The sequence below is a fragment of the Camponotus vicinus genome, unplaced genomic scaffold, assembly GCF_025532165.1.
Source record: "Camponotus vicinus isolate PSW18456_S1 unplaced genomic scaffold, iyCamVici1.0 SCAF_1, whole genome shotgun sequence".
Lineage (NCBI taxonomy): Eukaryota > Metazoa > Arthropoda > Insecta > Hymenoptera > Formicidae > Camponotus > Camponotus vicinus.
Window position 1 is genome coordinate 36,998,303 of NW_028141945.1, and position 18,580 is coordinate 37,016,882.

Genomic DNA, 18,580 nt, shown 5'->3' on the forward strand with positions numbered 1-18,580 from the left:
GGGGGAGGTTTATAGCTCAGAAATGGGAATTTTCCATGACGTGTTGAAACAACAGTGACCGTTATTTGGTCACGTGACCATACTAGAAATCGGTAAGGGCGCCATGCGACACGCGCGCCCCCATCTTTCAAAAAATCCTTCATTTCCGTTTGCGAGGGAAATATTGATTTTTGACATTGATCCGTAAGGACATTAATTTAATGTATCTTTATCAAATATTTATATTATATATACCGCGCGCGCGTTATAATTAATAACCACAAAAATTAATTATTAAATCTCCGAGCGGTGTATAAGTACAAAATTATTTATTGTATAAATTAATTTAAAGAATAATACATGAGTGCGAAATTGCAAATTTATAAATTACAGAAATGCAAAAAAATTAAAATAAAATAATTACGATGCTATCCCCATCGTATTATACGTTACTGTAGTACACATTGCTCGTCGGATGTTCGTTGTGAGGAATCTATGTCTTTTGTAGCTAGGAGTCCTTTGGTACTTTCAGCTGCCTTCATCCAAATCTGTATCTGTTGATAAAGATCAATAACTTATTTAAACATTTCAAGAAATTATATTCTATACATATGTATATATATATATCATATATACATATATACATATCGATATATATATATATATATATATATATATATATATATATATATATATCGATTCGATCAAAACCAACAAAATAATGTAAGAGTTATATCTTTTAAATTAGATTTTATGAAAGAAATTCGACGTGAACGTTACATTCTAGTTTAACTAATGTAATAATAGCACAATAGCATTTTAACCTTCTGGCAATATTCTTTTTATAGCTCACAAGTTGCCTCGTGTAACATGTACCGATACAAGTAAACGGAAACATTGCAATATTTTCATTTCAAATTGATGTTCATGCTTTATTTATACTATTTTATTTTCATGTTCGTGAGTTGAGCGTCGTATAATTAATACAATTTCCGGAAGATTTATTTTTAAAGTTTTTTTTCATACTTGCTTTATATTACTTGAAATGAGTTTACAAGATTTTACCTTACTACTTTTACTACTTTTTTTCTTTAATACTCTGTACTTTTCGTTTAAGCTATTAAAGTTAAGGGATGTACAAGATATTTTGAAAGAAAGAATAAAATAGCGAGAAATATCGATGTTTATCGATACGATCAATGAGTCATTATAAATGATTCATCATCTTATCATCAAATTATTAATTTAAGGACATTAATCTAAGATTAATTATTAATTTAAGGACATTAATCTAAGAAAAAGTAAAAATAATATTCATTTGTTAATGCATTTTGAATAATTTAAGAATGTTTACATATTATATTTGTGTATATATGTTCTTTAATATTTAAAATATTTGAAATAATTCAAAATATATTGAATGGACATAAATTAACTAGTCAAGCGATGGAAAAAGAAAAAAAATTATATTAATGATAGATTTTAATAACTTTTTAACATTTTGTACATTTTTTGTATTCGATATTTTGTATATTAAATTTTTGCAGTAAAATTTATGAAAAAATGTACAAAGATTTTCTAATCTGATATAGTTTGATATAGAATATAATTTATTTCTAATTCATCCAATCACCTGCTTATGTAGTAAATCTCTTCTTCGGCCTAATGGTTCCTTACCCAATAAAGGCACAAGTATACCTAAACAAGATTGAAATTTTTCTAAAGCCAGGGTATAATTACCCTCAGCAAGATATTGTTCAGCAGCTTCTCCTATTTCAAGTGCATCCGTCATACCTGTAGTACTCTTACTGAGAATTCCTATTGATAAATAAATTATGTCACAACTATTGTTTATATGATTTATATGAAGAATTTTAAACTCTATTATCTTAAAATATTTTTAATATCCTTAGTTTTTCGCATTAGATAACCAGAAACGATATTCGATTATATGAAATTCCATTTGAGATATATATTGCATTATAAGCATTTTATTCTGAAAGATTCAATATTATACAAACGTAATTCATTGTACGCGAATGCCGAGCTTCTCTCTAAAGACGGTATCCTTTGCAAGGATGAAGTATTTCCTTTATTTTCAGATGGCGCACACTTTTCATCGTTATCGTCTACAAATGCTACTTTAAGCGTTTCTGCCCTCCTTATGTAATCATTCACACGATGCCGTAATATTTCCTTTCGCTTTAGATCACTTTCATCTAATCAAATAATGTCTAATTATAATAAAATATTCGTAAGAGAATACTTAAATTAAAATACGAGAAATTTAAATCGAAATGTCGATCGTATTTAGACGATTGTTCAACTCGAGTTTGAAAAAAAAAATATTCATGAGAAATATCGATCTTACTTGTTAAAATTGGAATAAAATATCTAAGAGCCTCGCAATACAGATAAAATGCTTCTTTTACATTCTTCTCAGCATCCATTTCAACGGCTTGATACACCAATGCCACAGCCTTATCGTAATTTTCTTTCGTCGGCGCGTGCTCTAAGTCCAGAAACTCATGCGCGAAAAATTCGTTATACGTTATTCGATCGGCAGGATTATGCTTTAACAGAGCCATAAGTAAATCCTTACACATTGCCGATACATGAGCCGCCTTTGGTATCTATAATGAATAATACTAACATTTACACAAATGATTCATGATTAAAAATTATGTATGAAGCTCTCTCAACGCGAATTAATATGCGTATTATTTATACCGTATCGATCAAGTTAACAATTTTTGTGTATCATTTATTGTATTATTTATTTTATAACGTCATATTAAGAGAAATATTTCAAAACGATGCGTTTAAATTTTTAAAAATTTCCCTTTTATATATTCTTACTAACTTTCCCTCATATATATTTGTAGAAATGTATCCTATTCAGCGTTACAAATATTTTGAATTGTTTGATTTTACCGATTACAATAAACAAATTTTTTTGTTGTAGACAAATAATATAAGGATTATCTGAGAACAAAGTCTAAAGGACATAAAAAGAGAAGAATAATGGACAAAATCTTTGTGTTTTCGCTATAGAATAGACAAGAATAGACAAGAAGATACTGTATTTTTTTTCTCTTTTATCTGAGCTTTAAACTAAAAACATTATGGATATGATAGAAACCATTCTATCATATCTATAAATACTTTTAGTTTTAAAGTTCAGGTATACACTGACAAAAAAGTTGTTAACTTGACTAAACCGTTCAACTAAATTATTACTTTTTTAATTGAAACATTTAAATATTTAAGTTAAATAGATGTCATGTTAGATTTAATATGTCGTATTTAATTCAAATATTTAAATATTTCAATTAAAGAAATAATAATTTAGTTGAATAGTTTAGTCAAGTTAATAATTTTTCTCTCAGTGTAGTAACAATATTGTCTATACTATACAAGTAAAATAAATGTCAATCACCTCAATAGGTTGACTATCTTTGATTTTTTCTGCTAGCTCCTGAAAGCTACTGCTAGAATAGGGAGCTTTCCCGAAAAGACACTCGTACATGATCACCCCGACACTCCACAGATCGACGCGAGCGTCATATTTGTGTTTCAACAGCATTTCAGGTGCCATGTAAAGGGGTGAACCACGTATCGTGAATTTGTGCTCCGAATTCGAGAGATACTGAGCGAAACCGAAATCTGAAATGGCGAGGAAGTAATGATTCGACTGTTGAGTATATCATTCTGTTAAAACAAAAAAAATGTACATATATTTCTTTCCAATTTTTTCGAAAATATATGAAAAATAAAATAAATTGACGATATACCTCCAACTTTGAGCACTAATTGAGGTCTTCTCGTTAACAGTAAATTTTGTGGTTTGAGATCCATGTGACAAACATTATGATCGCGCAAATATCTCAACGCTAACGCGAGCTGTTGTAGAAATCTGCGACAAATGTTTTCGGGTAGTTTATGTTTTTTCTTTATAAATCTCGACAAGTCTCCACCGTCACAGTATTCCATAACCATATATATATGCCTGTTTATACGTATATAAGCATTATTATTTTTTTCTTTTTTAGAAAAAAAATACATATAAAAATATAATGTTAATATAGTGATGAAAATGATTTTTTATCGAATTGTCTGTGATTATATAATATAATTCATTCATCAATTCAGTAAAATAGTGAAACATTATTAAAATTTATTATTAAGTATTAAGTATTTATTATTAGTACAATTCAGTAATATTTTCAATAAAATATTATATTAATATATTATATTAATATATTAATATATTATATTAATATATTATATTAAAATATTATATTATAAAGTCTCATGTAACGAACCCTTCATCCCAGAAAAAATCTTTCATCTCTACGATATGCTCGTGCTTGAGGACATTTAACAGCTTAATCTCTGTCACGAGATTGTCGATCGCTGACTTAGAGAGCGATCCTTTATCCACACACTTGATAGCGACTACCTCTCGACTCCCACCCTAAGAATAATCGTCAAAAGAGATAATGAAATTTAGAGATTTCATAACTTATATTAATGCAGTCTTGAATCTAAGAAGTTTGAGAATCCACGTGTGAAATATATTTTAATATGTATATATATGTGTATATATATATATATTTTTTTTTAATAAAATATATATATTTATTATATATTTAATATATATTACATTATATATAAAATATATTATATATATACTATATATTTTAATAAAAATACAGCCGCATCGAGTGATATATTTTACGCTCAAAATTAACTCTGTAATCTCCACTGAAAAATTTGTATTTTATCGTGAAACATGAGATCTATAAAATCAGATGTTATTTGAAAGTTGAGTGTCACGGGTGCCAAAGAAAGCAAATACGACTGTAATCTGATAATAAATATGCAAATAAATGCTATCGTTCGAACGTGTATTTATCTTTTTATAAGTTGTAAATACATACATCTACACGTGGGAATCTTTGTATGTATATACAACACATTGCAATGTAAGAAGTGCATATATATATATATATATATATATATATATATATATATATATATATATATATATGATAACTACGATATCAAGTCTATTTGTTCCGCTTGCACTTTCTACATTCAGCTTTTTCGCTTTCTCTTTCTCTCTTTTTCTTCCTTTCTCTTTACGCGAATATATTATTTATTTTATGTAAAGATCAAAAAGTTTAAGGAAGTGCAAAACAAACAGATCATAACCATTCGGTCTCGATACATATGCATACTCTTCGAATCTGAAAAATCTACACGTACCTTCTTAAATGCTTTGTAAACGGTCGCATAGCTTCCGGAGCCAATCTTTTCCAGCATAGAATAATCACTCACGGTGGGTAGGCTCATTTTTACCGAAAGTAGGTTCATTTATCGCGACATTTCTAGTGAAATATCTTAAATATTACTATGATAATACAATTTTTGCTCCAGCACGCGTTGCTCATGCGCGCTACTTTGCGTTATCTCAACAGATATATAAAAATAATTGCATATTGTTCATAAAATCAAAGAACTAGACTGCATGAAATTAATAAATCTCATTTTTTTAACTGAATATATTAATCGATTCTTCGGTGGAAGGTATGAAATGTCATGAAAAAGGAATAATTCACGTGACAGTGCTCAAAGTGCTATGTGTAATTTACAGTTTACAGGTTAATGTTTAACGCCGACGCTGTAAAAGATGCGCAGGCAACAACTGTCACGATCTTTATTGACGCGAGAAAGCACGAGTGATCATTCTAACGCGATCTCTGTTCAGCATCGGAAGCGTAATTACTCCTCGGATGCTACTCGTTGGTAAACAATGCGCGGCCGAGTAAATCGTCGGCGTGAACTAGCGCGAATACGGTCGCGTGTGCGTCAGCTGTGCGTGACGCGTCGCGAGGCTCACTTCACGACGCGCTGCGGACGAGGGTTATCGCGACGGAGTTAACGTCACGGCCGTGCGTCAGGGGGCGCGACGGGCGGCAGTTTGCGACCGTTCGTTGATACGAGCCGACGTTGGCGCGACATCGCTCTTCCGTCGTCCTCGCGAAACGATCCCTCTCTCTCTGTCTCTCTCTGTCTCGCGAAATTTCCCGTGCGATTATCCCGTACACGAGCTCGTCTTCGGTCGCGGACGTCGACGACGGAAGACGACGGCATGCTCGTCGTTCGATCGCCGAGAGTTGGTCCGATGCCGCGCGTCGTCGTGGACGTGACAGCAGCGCTCCCGCTATAGACTCGTTCAACGCTTTCTTTCACGGCAAACTTGTGCGTTCCTCGAGCTTGAATCGTGGTTATTGTCCGCGATGGGAAAGGATAAATAAGATAAGCGTTTATCGTTCATCGACGTGATCTCGTAACTCCAGTGTTGTGGTGGTACTCGCGAGTGCGACATTTCCAAGTAACTCGGTGTCCCCGCGACGTAAGAAAAGAAAGAAAAAAAAAAAGAAAAAAATTACCGACTCTGTTTTTCGACAAAACGTCCCAGGAATATAATACAGGTTTAGCAAGATACGCAGATAAGTTGCGATGTAACGCGAATTTCGCGCCGTCGATTTGTTTACGGTGGATTTCTCGCTCAATTTCGCAAGGAACTGTGAAATTTCTCGGTAAGGCTTGTTTACAAGAAGAGAGACATCAATTTCTCATCGCTCGAAATGATGCTCCGCACGCGAGATTAGGTCACGATCGCGCGACCAGCCTTGAAATACGCGTGTCATTGTATTTTATTATAACGCGCACTAATTAGCGAATCTCAATTGCGACACGTTCGTCCTTCGCGCATGTATTTTTATCGGATGCGAATCGGAATCGACTCTTCCGATGGCCTCCGATCATTCTTAGAGGCGCATTTCGCTCGACACGTGACACGATACCCGCGATTCCTAGAGAATGAAAATTGCCCTCGACGAAACTAATAATACAAAATATCAATTCCGCGAACATATTATCGTCCAGCCGTTGATCGCACCTATCCTGGTCGCGGTAAATGTCGTTAATTGGTTGACCAAGCGAGCCTGTTGGCCGTTTTCGCCGTGAGATTAGCCGTTAGTCCGTCAGCTACCGGAGTTCATTTCGGATGTTTTGGCAGCTGATTTTGCTCCCCTTTCTCTTTCCGTAACAGAAACGTTTGAAAATTTTGCAACCCTTTACACTGCCGAAGAGTTTAAACATTATCACGGGAATTTGGTTTTCCGACGTGTCAACAATCCGCCTATCGAGAGACTGCCTTTCTGGATGCTTTATTGGGAAGCATCGAAACGATGACGTCATGTACTGAAACATAAGCTGTTTTCTCGTAGCAGGTGCGCGTATCAAATTTTCGGAGTCGCGAATTATTTGCGAATTATCTTGTTGAAGTTGACACGCGGTGGACAAACATCAATTTTCGGTTTAATTTTGCCAGATACATATCACGTATAAAAATGTAAATTACACGATTAATGAATTTGTATTGTATATATTAATGTGATAGTGACTTATATCTATTGTTTATTCAGAGATGTGAATATTTTTATATTGTGTTACTATATATTTTTATATTGTGTTTCAAGATTGATATTGATTGAATTGATACAGCGCGAATCCCAAGATATATTCTTGCGACTCTTTTCTATCAAATTCTACGTGTATAGGTGCGGTATATATTGATCAAGAAAAGGATTTTAATCCAGAGAGATTGCTTCTATTACTTTCTCACAACAATGGATTCGGAAGAGGAAACACTTTATGACGATGTTGATTCTGGTAATGAATCAAGTGGCGATGATGTTGACTTTGCCATGGAAATAGAATCTGGTAATCCACGTGAACGAGCTACCGATGTCGATGAATATCCTTTTGAAGTACTTTCTACAGAAGAGATTGTACAACACATGGTTGATTCTATAAAGGAAGTCAACACTGTTGTTGAAGTAAGCTTTACAGATTACAATAATTAAGAGTATACATTTCATGATAAATATTAGAACACATGTTTTATGTATACGCTAATCTGCAGATACCAGCAACAACTACACGTATTTTATTAAATCACTTTAAATGGGATAAAGAAAAATTGATGGAGCGTTTTTACGATGGTGATCAAGAAAAGTTATTTGCTGAAGCACGTGTCATTAATCCATTTAGAAAGGGTCCGTTAATAAGTAGAAGTCGATCTTCACAAAGTTCTTTGGTAAATGTGTAGAATTTACTCGAATTATATTTTGTGTCATTCACAAATTACAATAAAATTTATTTTGTTTATGTTTAAGTCCAAAAGAATGACAAATGGAACAGAGGAATGTGGAATTTGCTTTATGATCTTACCAACCTCAGTAAGTTTACTATAACAAGGTCTTTAAAAGTAGTTTTTAAAAGTATTAATAAAAAGGAATAAGATAAAAAAACTTTAAAAAATGTTAGATGATGACTGGTCTCGAATGTGGGCATCGTTTCTGTACCGGGTGCTGGGGAGAATATTTGACGACTAAAATCATGGAAGAAGGAGTTGGACAAACAATTGCATGTGCTGCTCATGCTTGCGACATTTTAGTCGACGATGCTAGTGTTATGCGGCTTGTCAAAGATTCCAAAGTTAAATTAAAGTATCAACATTTAATCACCAACAGCTTTGTCGAAGTAAATACTTGTAATGAATATATTTGCACTTATTGGACATTATAAATATAAGTGTCTCTTACATGTATTTTTTTTTCTTAGTGCAATAGGTTATTGAGATGGTGTCCTTCTCCTGATTGTAATAATGCTGTTAAGGTGCAGTATGTAGAAGCAAGACCAGTTACTTGCAAATGTGGACATATTTTCTGTTTTCACTGTGGTGAAAATTGGCATGATCCTGTAAAGTGTCATTTACTCCGAAAATGGATTAAAAAGTGCGACGACGATTCCGAAACGTCAAACTGGATTGCTGCCAATACAAAAGAATGCCCTAAATGTAATGTTACTATCGAAAAAGATGGCGGGTGTAATCACATGGTTTGCAAAAATCAAAATTGTAAAACTGAATTTTGCTGGGTGTGTCTTGGGCCATGGGAACCACACGGTTCCAGCTGGTATAATTGTAATCGCTACGATGAAGAGGAAGCTAAAGTAGCTAGGAATGCACAAGAAAAATCCAGATCAGCTTTACAGAGATATTTATTTTATTGCAATAGATATATGAATCACATGCAATCGCTGAAATTTGAGAGTAAATTGTATGCCAGTGTGAAAGAAAAAATGGAAGAAATGCAACAACATAATATGTCATGGATTGAGGTATATCAACATAATATTAATAATATATATTTAATAATACATATATATATATATATATATATATATATATATATATATATATAATCACTCGAATTTATTGAATACAAAATTATACAAACTAATCTTTTTTTATATATGTTTCAGGTGCAATTTTTGAAAAAAGCAGTGGATATTTTATGTTCCTGTAGGCAGACTCTCATGTATACTTATGTCTTTGCTTATTATGTGAAAAAGAATAATCAATCTGTGATTTTTGAAGATAACCAAAAGGATTTAGAGAGTGCCACAGAATGCCTCTCTGAATATCTCGAAAGAGATATCACCAGTGAAAATCTTGCAGACATTAAACAAAAGGTTCAAGATAAATATAGGTGAGAATTGTACATCTGTATATAATATATTCTTTATTTTAGGAAAATAAAATTATCTTGTTTACACAACTGCAATGTTAAAACAACACTTTATTTGCTTTTGAAGATACTGCGATAGTCGAAGAAAGGTACTTTTAGAACATGTCCATGAAGGGTACGAGAAGGAATGGTGGGATTACAAGGAATAGAGGATCTTTATTAGAGTTTCATTTCTTGGGGTGTGACACACAAGTTCTCTTCCTTCCCACCTCTGCCCCAGCTGTGATAAACTAAGAAAAAAAAGGAGCTAACACAAGAGACAAAAATGGAGTATGTCACAAAGTGATAAATGTGTTATATGCACTTTATACATAATATGTTCTGTGGTCACACATATATTATCGTTTATGATAAATATTGAACTCGAACTATTAAAATTCAATCTGATCGCCAAATAGTTGATTGGACACTATCTTAATTTGTGCTTGCTGTGTGTTGTACATCATTGTAGATTCTTAATCCTTGATAAAATGCCCCATTGTTTTAGATAATGGTAAGAATATTAGTTATATTCATTAAGACGAACAACATGCGCATCATTATTAGTCAAATATTATTATTAACATTTTTAGCAATATGTTAAAATAACTCAGCTAAAAAATTAATATTTTAATGTATTTTACTGATGTTAATCGATTGCAATTTTTAAATACTGATGATTTATTTTCTTCCCATTACTATTTTAAGGATAGCTGTTTAAAATATAAAATGGGTCAGGTATGTACAACTAAGATGGATCACATCTCAACTGTTTTGTGCTATTTTGGACCACAATACGTCCAGGCTATAACTGCCAATCTTTAAGGGACACTAAATTATATGCGTATCGTCAGTGCTATGTATTTTTATTGTTAATGTTTAAAATGATACCCGTCCTTATTATATCATTTTAAAAAAGATTTCAACACAAAACATCTTGTAAAATAGTAAGGATATAATCTTTATTATCTTGTAAAACAATAAGGAAATAATTTTTATTATATTTATCCTTCTTTTATACATTTCTTATTTCTTTCTCTACAGACATATATTTCAATTTGTTATTCATACTGACGTTGCGCAGTTCAAAGGGGGCCAAATGTGATATCTTCACATGTATCATATTGCATGTTGTAAAACAACATTACACAGATGTAGAACACACATTTATATTAAATTGTAACAAAATACTTACACTATTATCATTGTTTCTCTCTTTTTGTAAATCTGATATAATTTAAATGATAAATTATACAATATATTTTTATCTTAACTTGCATTATATTACATTTCGATTTTTTAAAAATGGATATATTCCAAATAATTTATAATTGTAATATACATATGCACACATCTCTCCTCTCCTCCCCCTCTCTCTCTTCTCTCCCTCTCTTTCTCTGTTTACATAATGTTTTAGGTATTTTATATGTTACCATGTTTTAATTAAAATATTGATTGTAATTTTACATAAATTTGACTATATTTTTTAAATTTAATCTTACAATTATTTCAGGTTATTTTATTATCCTTATCATGATTCTTTTATCATTGTGTTATTTCTTTCATTTAATTTTATTATTATCTCTACATAACGCTGACGATATGTTTTGTGTACATTAGCTAAATAATTAAAGGTTGATGATTACAATAAAATATTCACTTATTATCGTCAATATAAGTGGCAGACGAAATGAGTTCCATTTGTACAGTTAATGTAATGTATGTGTATATTATATATATATATATATATATATATATATATATATATATATATATATATAATAAAAATAAATACTTTTAAACATAGTAATATCAATAATAACAAAGTAAATGTAGAAAATTTTGAAGATTTATTAAACGGAATTTGTGTGTTGATTCTTGCTATTATACATTAGGATCTGAATAAAAGTTGAAATGCAGTTGTTTTCTGTACAGTCGCAAAATTTGATTAGATGTAAAGAAATTGTTAGATATATTTCCGCCAGAAAAAAGTCTCTAGTTTGTGATTTTATAATTATATTCATTCAATTCGTAAATTACAATAGCATATTAAAAGAGCTCTGATATGATCCTGTATAAAAATAAAACTCATAAATGTTCAAAATTTCTTGTACATGACCCAAACTTGAGCTTTTTAGGCTGAGAGTCTTCGTATTCATAAAAATAATATGTGGTATATATGGAGTTGAAATATTTAGCTGTCAAACTGTCAAACATATCCAAGAAACCACTCTTGTCAACGATGCAAATGTTTAATTGCATTTTAGTTGGGATAGATTGCAAATTCTTGTGTCAAAGATTTCATTATTCGTTCGTTTGATTTTATGAGAATATTTCATAAATAAATATTACAAAATTTACACAATAATAAAACAAACTATTTTATTAGTAAATTGTAATATAGAAGAAAATTGCGCGGCTTTACTTTTATGACTAATTATAAATCAGAATATGATACATTGGTTGCATTTTGAAAATCACTGTTGATATTGCAAATTTATTTCACATTATGTATATCATAAATTTTCAGTACTAGCAATGAATTTCAGAATACAGTCATTATCATCTTTATCATATTCTTATAGGGATAGATTTGTCATCATTGTTCGATGTTGCCTTTTGTTAACATAATTAAATACATAATGTATATTGTAAATACTACATATATATATTCATATACATACATTGTAAATCTTAAGTGATTTAGATCTCAATAGTCTCATGAGAATATGAAAATATGTATGAGATTTCACGAATGCTGAAAATGACAGTTAATATATTTCCTTGGCAGAAATGTATCTTCATCTTTGATTAAGAAATAAAGAGAGGCAAATTATTATCCCGCATCCTATTATAACATTATACTTATTATGTATTCAAAATGCTTATAATTGAAATATTTTAATCATATAAAGAACTCGATAAATTCGTATATAAGCATAGTCTCTTTAAATCATATTATTTTAAACAAAACTATCCATATCATGTATAAAAGTTTGTGATGTGAAAAAATAGTTAATTTTCTACACATTGCAGCACATTTTTCTTTGCAGAAAATAATGTACTGAATGTAATGTAATATTTTAAAAGTACTATTAATATCAATGGAATGTCAAACACTTTTATGTATTTTTTGTGTTCTTCATTAATTCATATTTTAAGATTAAATATAGATATAGTGTGTATTAGAAGGATTATGTTCATCATAATAGGAATAACGATTGTTTCACATATATGAAGTTATTATTTTTGATTATTTGCAAACATATATATACATTAGAAATATGTCGTTTACAGTATTTCGTAGTAATTAAGACTGATCCCCCCTTTGACATGACATAATGCGCAACAGTATATATATATATATATATATTAAAACTTATTTTACTTATAATTTATAATGATACATTAAAATGCTTTCTACAATGTTGATTCAATGTGTTTTCCAAGAAAACAAATTTACTTACATCATATCAAGTAAGTCCTTGTATCATTTTATGTGTGAGCACAGTTTTTATATATATATAGTAGCATAAAACTATATTGAAATTTTCATAGCAACAGTAAGTTGTGTGTGTTCTACCCTGTAAATTTCCATTGATAATAATATTTGATAGTGTTATATGAGAAATTATTGAGTTTTATCAAACATAAATAATACAAATATACAGATGCAAATCTCACCTAGATTGAAAGATAAGAAATTATATTAAATTTTTGCTGTGAAGTTATAAACTGAGTAGTTTTATCTCTTTGTAGTATTTTTTTTCAATCTTTCTTCCCTGTCTCTTCTTTCAATAATGATTATAAGAAAAACATATTTATTTTATAAAAGTATTTATTGTGAATATAAAATTTTTGCAAGTATAATAATAGAATATATCGAAGTAAAAAAGTAGCCGTTATTTGAATATACATCACGGTACAGTTCTTAACTATTTCTTGTTTTTTTTTTCCCCTTTGTTATTACATACATCTCTTAATGTTTAAAATTGTGTGGATGTAATCAGTTCTACGACCAAAGATATTCGAAAAATTTATTATTTAATATATTCTCTACCTAAAATAAATTATAAATAAATATATTGTGTTTCTCTCTTTCTCTCCCTCTTTCTCTACCTAAATGCAATAAAATTTCGAGAGAAAGAGAGATTCTTGTTTCATAGAAATTTCTAATAATTTCTTTAATTTTGAGTATTATTATTGAAAATTACTTTAATATTAAAAAAAATGTCTATTATAAAATTAAATAAGATATATTCTGTTTACTATACATATATAAATTTCACTAGTTTGTGTTATAAGGTATTGTAATAGGAAACTAGCGTCATTGTCTGTCGCTCATGCTATATATGCTGGCTGGAGTTATATAAAAAGTAGGACGTTTCTAAGCAGAGTGACGTTGATATGAAAATTATGTACGTCAACGCGTTGAAATATCTTTTGTTAATCTTGTACGTTTCTCGTTTAGACGTAGCAAACTCTCCGTTTGAATCGAATCGTTCCAATGTCGTGTGAAATGTTGTAATATTGTACGTACGTTGTAGAAAAAATCTGTTCACATTTCTCTTTCAAACGTGTTCTCGTGGAACATAAGTACGCGATAATTTCTTGGACAAAACATACTCAAACCACATGATCTTGTGAGGCTCCATCAGGAAGTCACCGACAAAATTGTAGCGATCAAACCAAGAGTGGCTCCTGTCATTAATAAACTCCTCCAAATTGCTCCGCTAATTTCTTCAGCCACAGGATATTCTACGCATAATTGCTCCTGTAAAAAAAACAATACAAGGTATATGTACTTTAGGTAAAAATTTGAATATGCTTTTCTCTCTTAGCGATAAGTACTTACCCATCCACCATAGCCTTTAATAAAATGTGTTATATTTTCACCAACATATCTAGAAACATATAGTGGCAATTTCTTCTTAAGACTGTGCATTCTTCTGTCTCTAGCCCATAAAGCTAATCTGCCCATAAAAGCATACAAGCAAACAATTCTGGCCCATGTAATAACGCCGTGTAAGAACAGTTCATTGGCAACTCCCATAAATGTTTCATACGCAGTGTCCGGAACAACGTTTAAACGATTTACCATACTCGTAAAGAGAATGCTGTGTTTGTTGAGCATTTGATATACATTGTGCCTCATGCTACGAGATACTGGATCCTGGGATATAAGATAGATATCTTCTTTTAACAAGTACCGTATTACATCATTGGCCAGACTCTCTGCGGTCGATTCTATAGAATCGTCGTGAATGTTGTATCGTGGTGGTGGGCCCAATTGTGGGAAGAGATGTTGAAGTCGAATCTAAAAAATAAGAGACATTTTTCTCGAGTGTAAAACTAATTTTATAGCGATTATCGCAAAAGTTACATCGTAAGAGACACAGGATTAAATAAGCTTGACAAGTTTTTTCTACATCCAATTGAGAAATGTAGATATCGATAAGCATTTTGATAATTTGGCTGCTGGCTAGGAACCGGTGCGGATAATTGACAAGCGTAATAACCGATATACGATACCTGACACATTTCGAAGAAAGACATAGCGCGATTAGCAGCGCCGACCGCATATCGGCAGACACCGTCTTCGCTGTCGTCGGCGGCAGCTCGCTCGTTCGACGAATTCCTGTTACCGGGGGGATCGCATTCCAGAATGCCGCCCACTCTGGAATGCAGCTCCCCGCGCGTTGACGTATCCTGCCCCTCCTCCGCGCCACCCCGTGCGCCAAGAATCTCATTGTTCATCGTCGTCCCGTCGTCGCCGGCCATCCTGTCCCGCTATCAAACGTTTCTCGAATTATTCCGTCCCTCGCGTACAAGTTCCCGTTGCCTTCTCGGGTCGTCGTCGTGACACACACACGGGCACCGCTCTTACGTTACATCTCACGCTGGTCCCTCCAAGATCGTCCGAATGCGTGAATCGATCTCGCGCGCGCGCGCGCGCGCGTCCGTCCGATGCGCCGGGATGGAAGCGAGCGCGCGATGCTCCAAAAACTCGAACCTCGACCGACCGATCCAACCCGGCCACCCGACCGACCATCCAACCAACCGACCGACCAACCAGCCAGCCAGCCAGCCAGCGACAAACCGCTCCGCTCTCTACTTTCCCGCGGCCATTTCCGAAGCCGATGCCGAGAAGCCGAAACCGCGCCGCGCCGTTTCCTCCGCTCTCGCTCCGCGTCGCGCCTCTCGACTTCTCTCCCGTACCGCTCCCTTGGCCTGCCGACCAGCCCGACTCACGAATGTTCACATCACTACCACTACCGCTTATCTCGAGACTCCAACCTCACCGCGGTGCCCTGTATGACGTAGCTCAGTGTCTTTCACGGCTCGATCCGACCCGAGGATAAGGAAGACGCTGTCACGACGCTCGACTTTGACAAGCGAGAAACGTCACTCGCGACTCCCCTCGACAACGAGCTTATATATTGTGTATCGGACGATGGACGATTCGAGAGACGGTTACATCGGTCACCGTGTCGAGTAGCGGACGCGAATTGAGAGACCCTGACGCGAACACAGAGAGCACGGTCGGCGAGCGAGAGAACGAGTCGCCGAGACGGCACTCTCACCAGCGCGGCGCGCGCTACACCTTCGCACACCATCGCGCCGGCTCTCTATGGATCATTCACGTTTTCGCCCCACCACCGCGCCGCCTCGACACGTGCACCGTGTGCATACACGAGGCCCGGCCACGCGTAGTGGTGCGCGTCCCGTCTCTGTCCGTCCCGCGCGGCCGCTCGCCTCCCTCGCGAGGCGCCGCCGATAACCTCAACCCTTTCCAGCGCGCGGCTCTCACGCACGTGCTTACCTGTGTGGTGTACCTGTGTGTACCTGGGAACGGAATTTTCGTTGGAACGCCGGGAGTACGTTCGTGGGGCGACGAGGCTTACCACGCTCGTCCGCGAGAAGATACGGCCATTATACGGTCTTTGTCGCGGAGGGTTTCGAGAGGAAACCCTGCTTGGGTTCTTGAGAGGGTTCCTCGTCGTTCTTTGTCGCATCCCATGCAGCACAGGCCATTGTTACATTGCAGCAATGTTGCAGCAACATCGCAATATTGCTGCAATGTAACAACGGTCTGTACTGTTTCCCATACAGCACAGAATATTGCAACAATATTACTAATATTGTTGTAACATTGCAGCAACATTGCAATATTGCCGCAATATTACTGCAATGTTCTGTGCTGTATGAGTTGTTGCATCCCATACAGCACAGACTATTGTTGTTACATTGCAGCAATATTGCGATGTTGCTGCAATATTGCTGCAATGTAACGACAACAGTCTGTACTGTTTCCCATACAGCACAGAATATTGCAGCAATATTACTAATATTGTAACATTGCAGCAACATTGCAATATTGCCGCAATATTACTGCAATGTTCTGTGCTGTATGAGTTGTTGCATCCCATACAGCACAGACTATTGTTGTTACATTGCAGCAATATTGCGATGTTGCTGCAATGTAACGACAACGGTCTGTGCTGTATGGGATGCGACGACAAGAGCGAGCGATATATTCGGAATGACGTTTACAGGCTTGAATTTCAATCTGCATTGCGGTGGTATTCGTTTCTCTTCGAGCGTTGCTTACGTCACTGTAGATTAGCGTTCATTCAGCTTTCCCGCGTCTCGGATTCCTCAGAGAATTGCATACTCGCCAAGAGAGATGCATTATTCCCCGTAGCAACGCGAGAAACGGTGAAAGTCTCGCGGCCGTAGTTACCCCCTTCCCCTTCCCCTCCCCCTCCCCCATGCATACTTCTCCCCCCACGCGAGACCGAAATCATCCACAATGAAATTGGCTCGAGAATATATTCGCTCCTTGAGAATTCATGACTTGGATCGGGCACTTAAAGGAAGGGGATTTAAATCTCATTCACGACACATATTCGGAGCGACTGTTTCAATCCGGATTAATTAAAGATAATCCCAGCAAACACCAAATAACATTTAATTGTTAGTTGTAATTTCCCACTCGGCAATATAAGTGTTACATGTTATGCAACAGTTACATAACATGTAACAGTTATATTGTTGAGTGGGAAATTATAACAGTTATATAACTGTTATTTGGTGTTTGCCGGGAATATTTCTAATCTCGCGCATGAGAGGGCTCGGTTTGACATCGGAATTTATGAGATATCCAGGCGCTCGAGTAAATCCGTAGACAATGGCCCATATTCTGAATCCTCTTTTATCGATAAAAGTGCCTCTAAAAGTGGCATATAAGCCTTCTGATTGGCTACAGGCCGCTTTTAGGAGCACTTTTATCGATAAAAGAGGATTCAGAATATGGGCCAATGAGACAACGCGAGGCATATTCGGTGAATGCGTCGCACACACGACAGGTCAACGGTGGTTCTACGGTGCGTTTCCACGAAAGGATTATGCTGAAACTGGTCCGCGCCGGTTGGTCCCGCAGTGTCGTAATCAGGTGAGCGTGCACCCGTATCTCGCTCTCAGGGTGGCACGTTTATACGTAATAAACGTAGAGCACATTGCACACTCTCTCGCCGAGATCCCTTATCTTTCTCGCGATATTTTTTGACACAGAAGTGCGTGACGTGAGAAGCGAGAAAGATTATTGACCGAGGCTCTCCTCATACAGCACAAACCATTGTTACATTGCAGCAATATTGCCGCAATATTACTGCAATGTAACAACAATGGTTTGTGCTGTATGGGGAGAGCCTCGGTCAATAATCCCAGCAAACATCAAGTTATATAATTGTTAGTTATAATTTCCCACTTAACAATATAACTGTTACATGTTATATAACTGTTACGTATTAAATAACAATTATATTGTTGAGTAGGAAATTATACCTAACAATTATATAACTGTTACTTGATGTTTGCTGGGATTATTGACCGAGGCTCTCCCCATACAGACCATTGTTACATTGCAGCAATATTGCCGCAATATTACTGCA

At 34.6% G+C, this 18,580-nt stretch overlaps 3 protein-coding genes across 8 annotated transcripts; 1 reads left to right on the forward strand and 2 right to left on the reverse strand.

Annotated features, from left to right (window-relative positions):
* Positions 1-291: 291 nt before the first annotated feature.
* On the reverse strand, positions 292-6,567 carry Aduk (unc-51 like kinase 3 homolog Aduk). The gene is made up of 8 exons (XM_083088038.1): positions 5,251-6,567; positions 4,305-4,456; positions 3,774-3,988; positions 3,419-3,645; positions 2,351-2,612; positions 2,001-2,198; positions 1,613-1,797; positions 292-533 (listed from the first exon to the last, which is right to left on the reverse strand). Exons 1-8 carry the CDS (start codon positions 5,356-5,358, stop codon positions 429-431), a joined length of 1,452 nt encoding a protein of 483 aa, XP_082944164.1. The 5' UTR covers positions 5,359-6,567; the 3' UTR covers positions 292-428.
* On the forward strand, positions 5,883-11,130 carry Ari-1 (E3 ubiquitin-protein ligase ariadne-1). 5 transcript variants are annotated; one of them, XR_014436567.1, is made up of 10 exons: positions 5,884-6,587; positions 7,103-7,283; positions 7,614-7,892; positions 7,979-8,152; positions 8,232-8,294; positions 8,383-8,598; positions 8,680-9,237; positions 9,382-9,608; positions 9,715-10,573; positions 10,671-11,130. XR_014436567.1 is itself a non-coding variant. In XM_083088014.1 (9 exons), exons 3-9 carry the CDS (start codon positions 7,683-7,685, stop codon positions 9,794-9,796), a joined length of 1,530 nt encoding a protein of 509 aa, XP_082944140.1. In that variant the 5' UTR covers positions 5,884-6,587; positions 7,103-7,283; positions 7,614-7,682; the 3' UTR covers positions 9,797-11,130. The 5 variants fall into 5 exon arrangements, 4 of the variants coding, with proteins under 4 accessions (XP_082944157.1, XP_082944140.1, XP_082944150.1 ...); XM_083088014.1 differs by having other exon boundaries at positions 9,715-11,130; XM_083088031.1 differs by lacking the exon at positions 7,103-7,283 and having other exon boundaries at positions 5,883-6,587; positions 7,533-7,892; positions 9,715-11,130.
* Positions 11,131-12,859: 1,729 nt separating this feature from the next.
* LOC145964885 (uncharacterized) lies at positions 12,860-16,663 on the reverse strand. 2 transcript variants are annotated; one of them, XM_083088047.1, is made up of 4 exons: positions 16,450-16,663; positions 15,159-15,416; positions 14,482-14,943; positions 12,860-14,400 (listed from the first exon to the last, which is right to left on the reverse strand). In XM_083088047.1, the coding sequence occupies exons 2-4, from the start codon at positions 15,405-15,407 to the stop codon at positions 14,281-14,283; spliced, it is 831 nt and encodes a 276-aa protein (XP_082944173.1). In that variant the 5' UTR covers positions 15,408-15,416; positions 16,450-16,663; the 3' UTR covers positions 12,860-14,280. The 2 variants fall into 2 exon arrangements, with proteins under 2 accessions (XP_082944173.1, XP_082944170.1); XM_083088044.1 differs by lacking the exon at positions 16,450-16,663 and having other exon boundaries at positions 15,159-16,222.
* Positions 16,664-18,580: the final 1,917 nt, after the last annotated feature.

Excerpts from the sequence above, each read along its gene's own strand:
- Aduk (XM_083088038.1), bottom strand. The coding sequence starts at position 5,358 with ATGAACCTACTTTCGGTAAAAATGAGCCTACCCACCGTGAGTGATTAT. Across the intron at positions 4,457-5,250 it reads TTTACAAAGCATTTAAGAAG|GGTGGGAGTCGAGAGGTAGT; the intron begins GTACGTGTAGAT and ends GATTATTCTTAG. Across the intron at positions 3,646-3,773 it reads ATTAGTGCTCAAAGTTGGAG|ATTTCGGTTTCGCTCAGTAT; the intron begins GTATATCGTCAA and ends TCGCCATTTCAG.
- Ari-1 (XM_083088031.1), top strand. The coding sequence starts at position 7,683 with ATGGATTCGGAAGAGGAAACACTTTATGACGATGTTGATTCTGGTAAT. Across the intron at positions 8,153-8,231 it reads GATCTTCACAAAGTTCTTTG|TCCAAAAGAATGACAAATGG; the intron begins GTAAATGTGTAG and ends TTTATGTTTAAG. Across the intron at positions 8,295-8,382 it reads TTATGATCTTACCAACCTCA|ATGATGACTGGTCTCGAATG; the intron begins GTAAGTTTACTA and ends AAAAAATGTTAG.
- LOC145964885 (XM_083088047.1), bottom strand. The coding sequence starts at position 15,407 with ATGGCCGGCGACGACGGGACGACGATGAACAATGAGATTCTTGGCGCA. Across the intron at positions 14,944-15,158 it reads CTTTCTTCGAAATGTGTCAG|ATTCGACTTCAACATCTCTT; the intron begins GTATCGTATATC and ends CTTATTTTTTAG. Across the intron at positions 14,401-14,481 it reads TTAAAGGCTATGGTGGATGG|GAGCAATTATGCGTAGAATA; the intron begins GTAAGTACTTAT and ends TTTTTTTTACAG.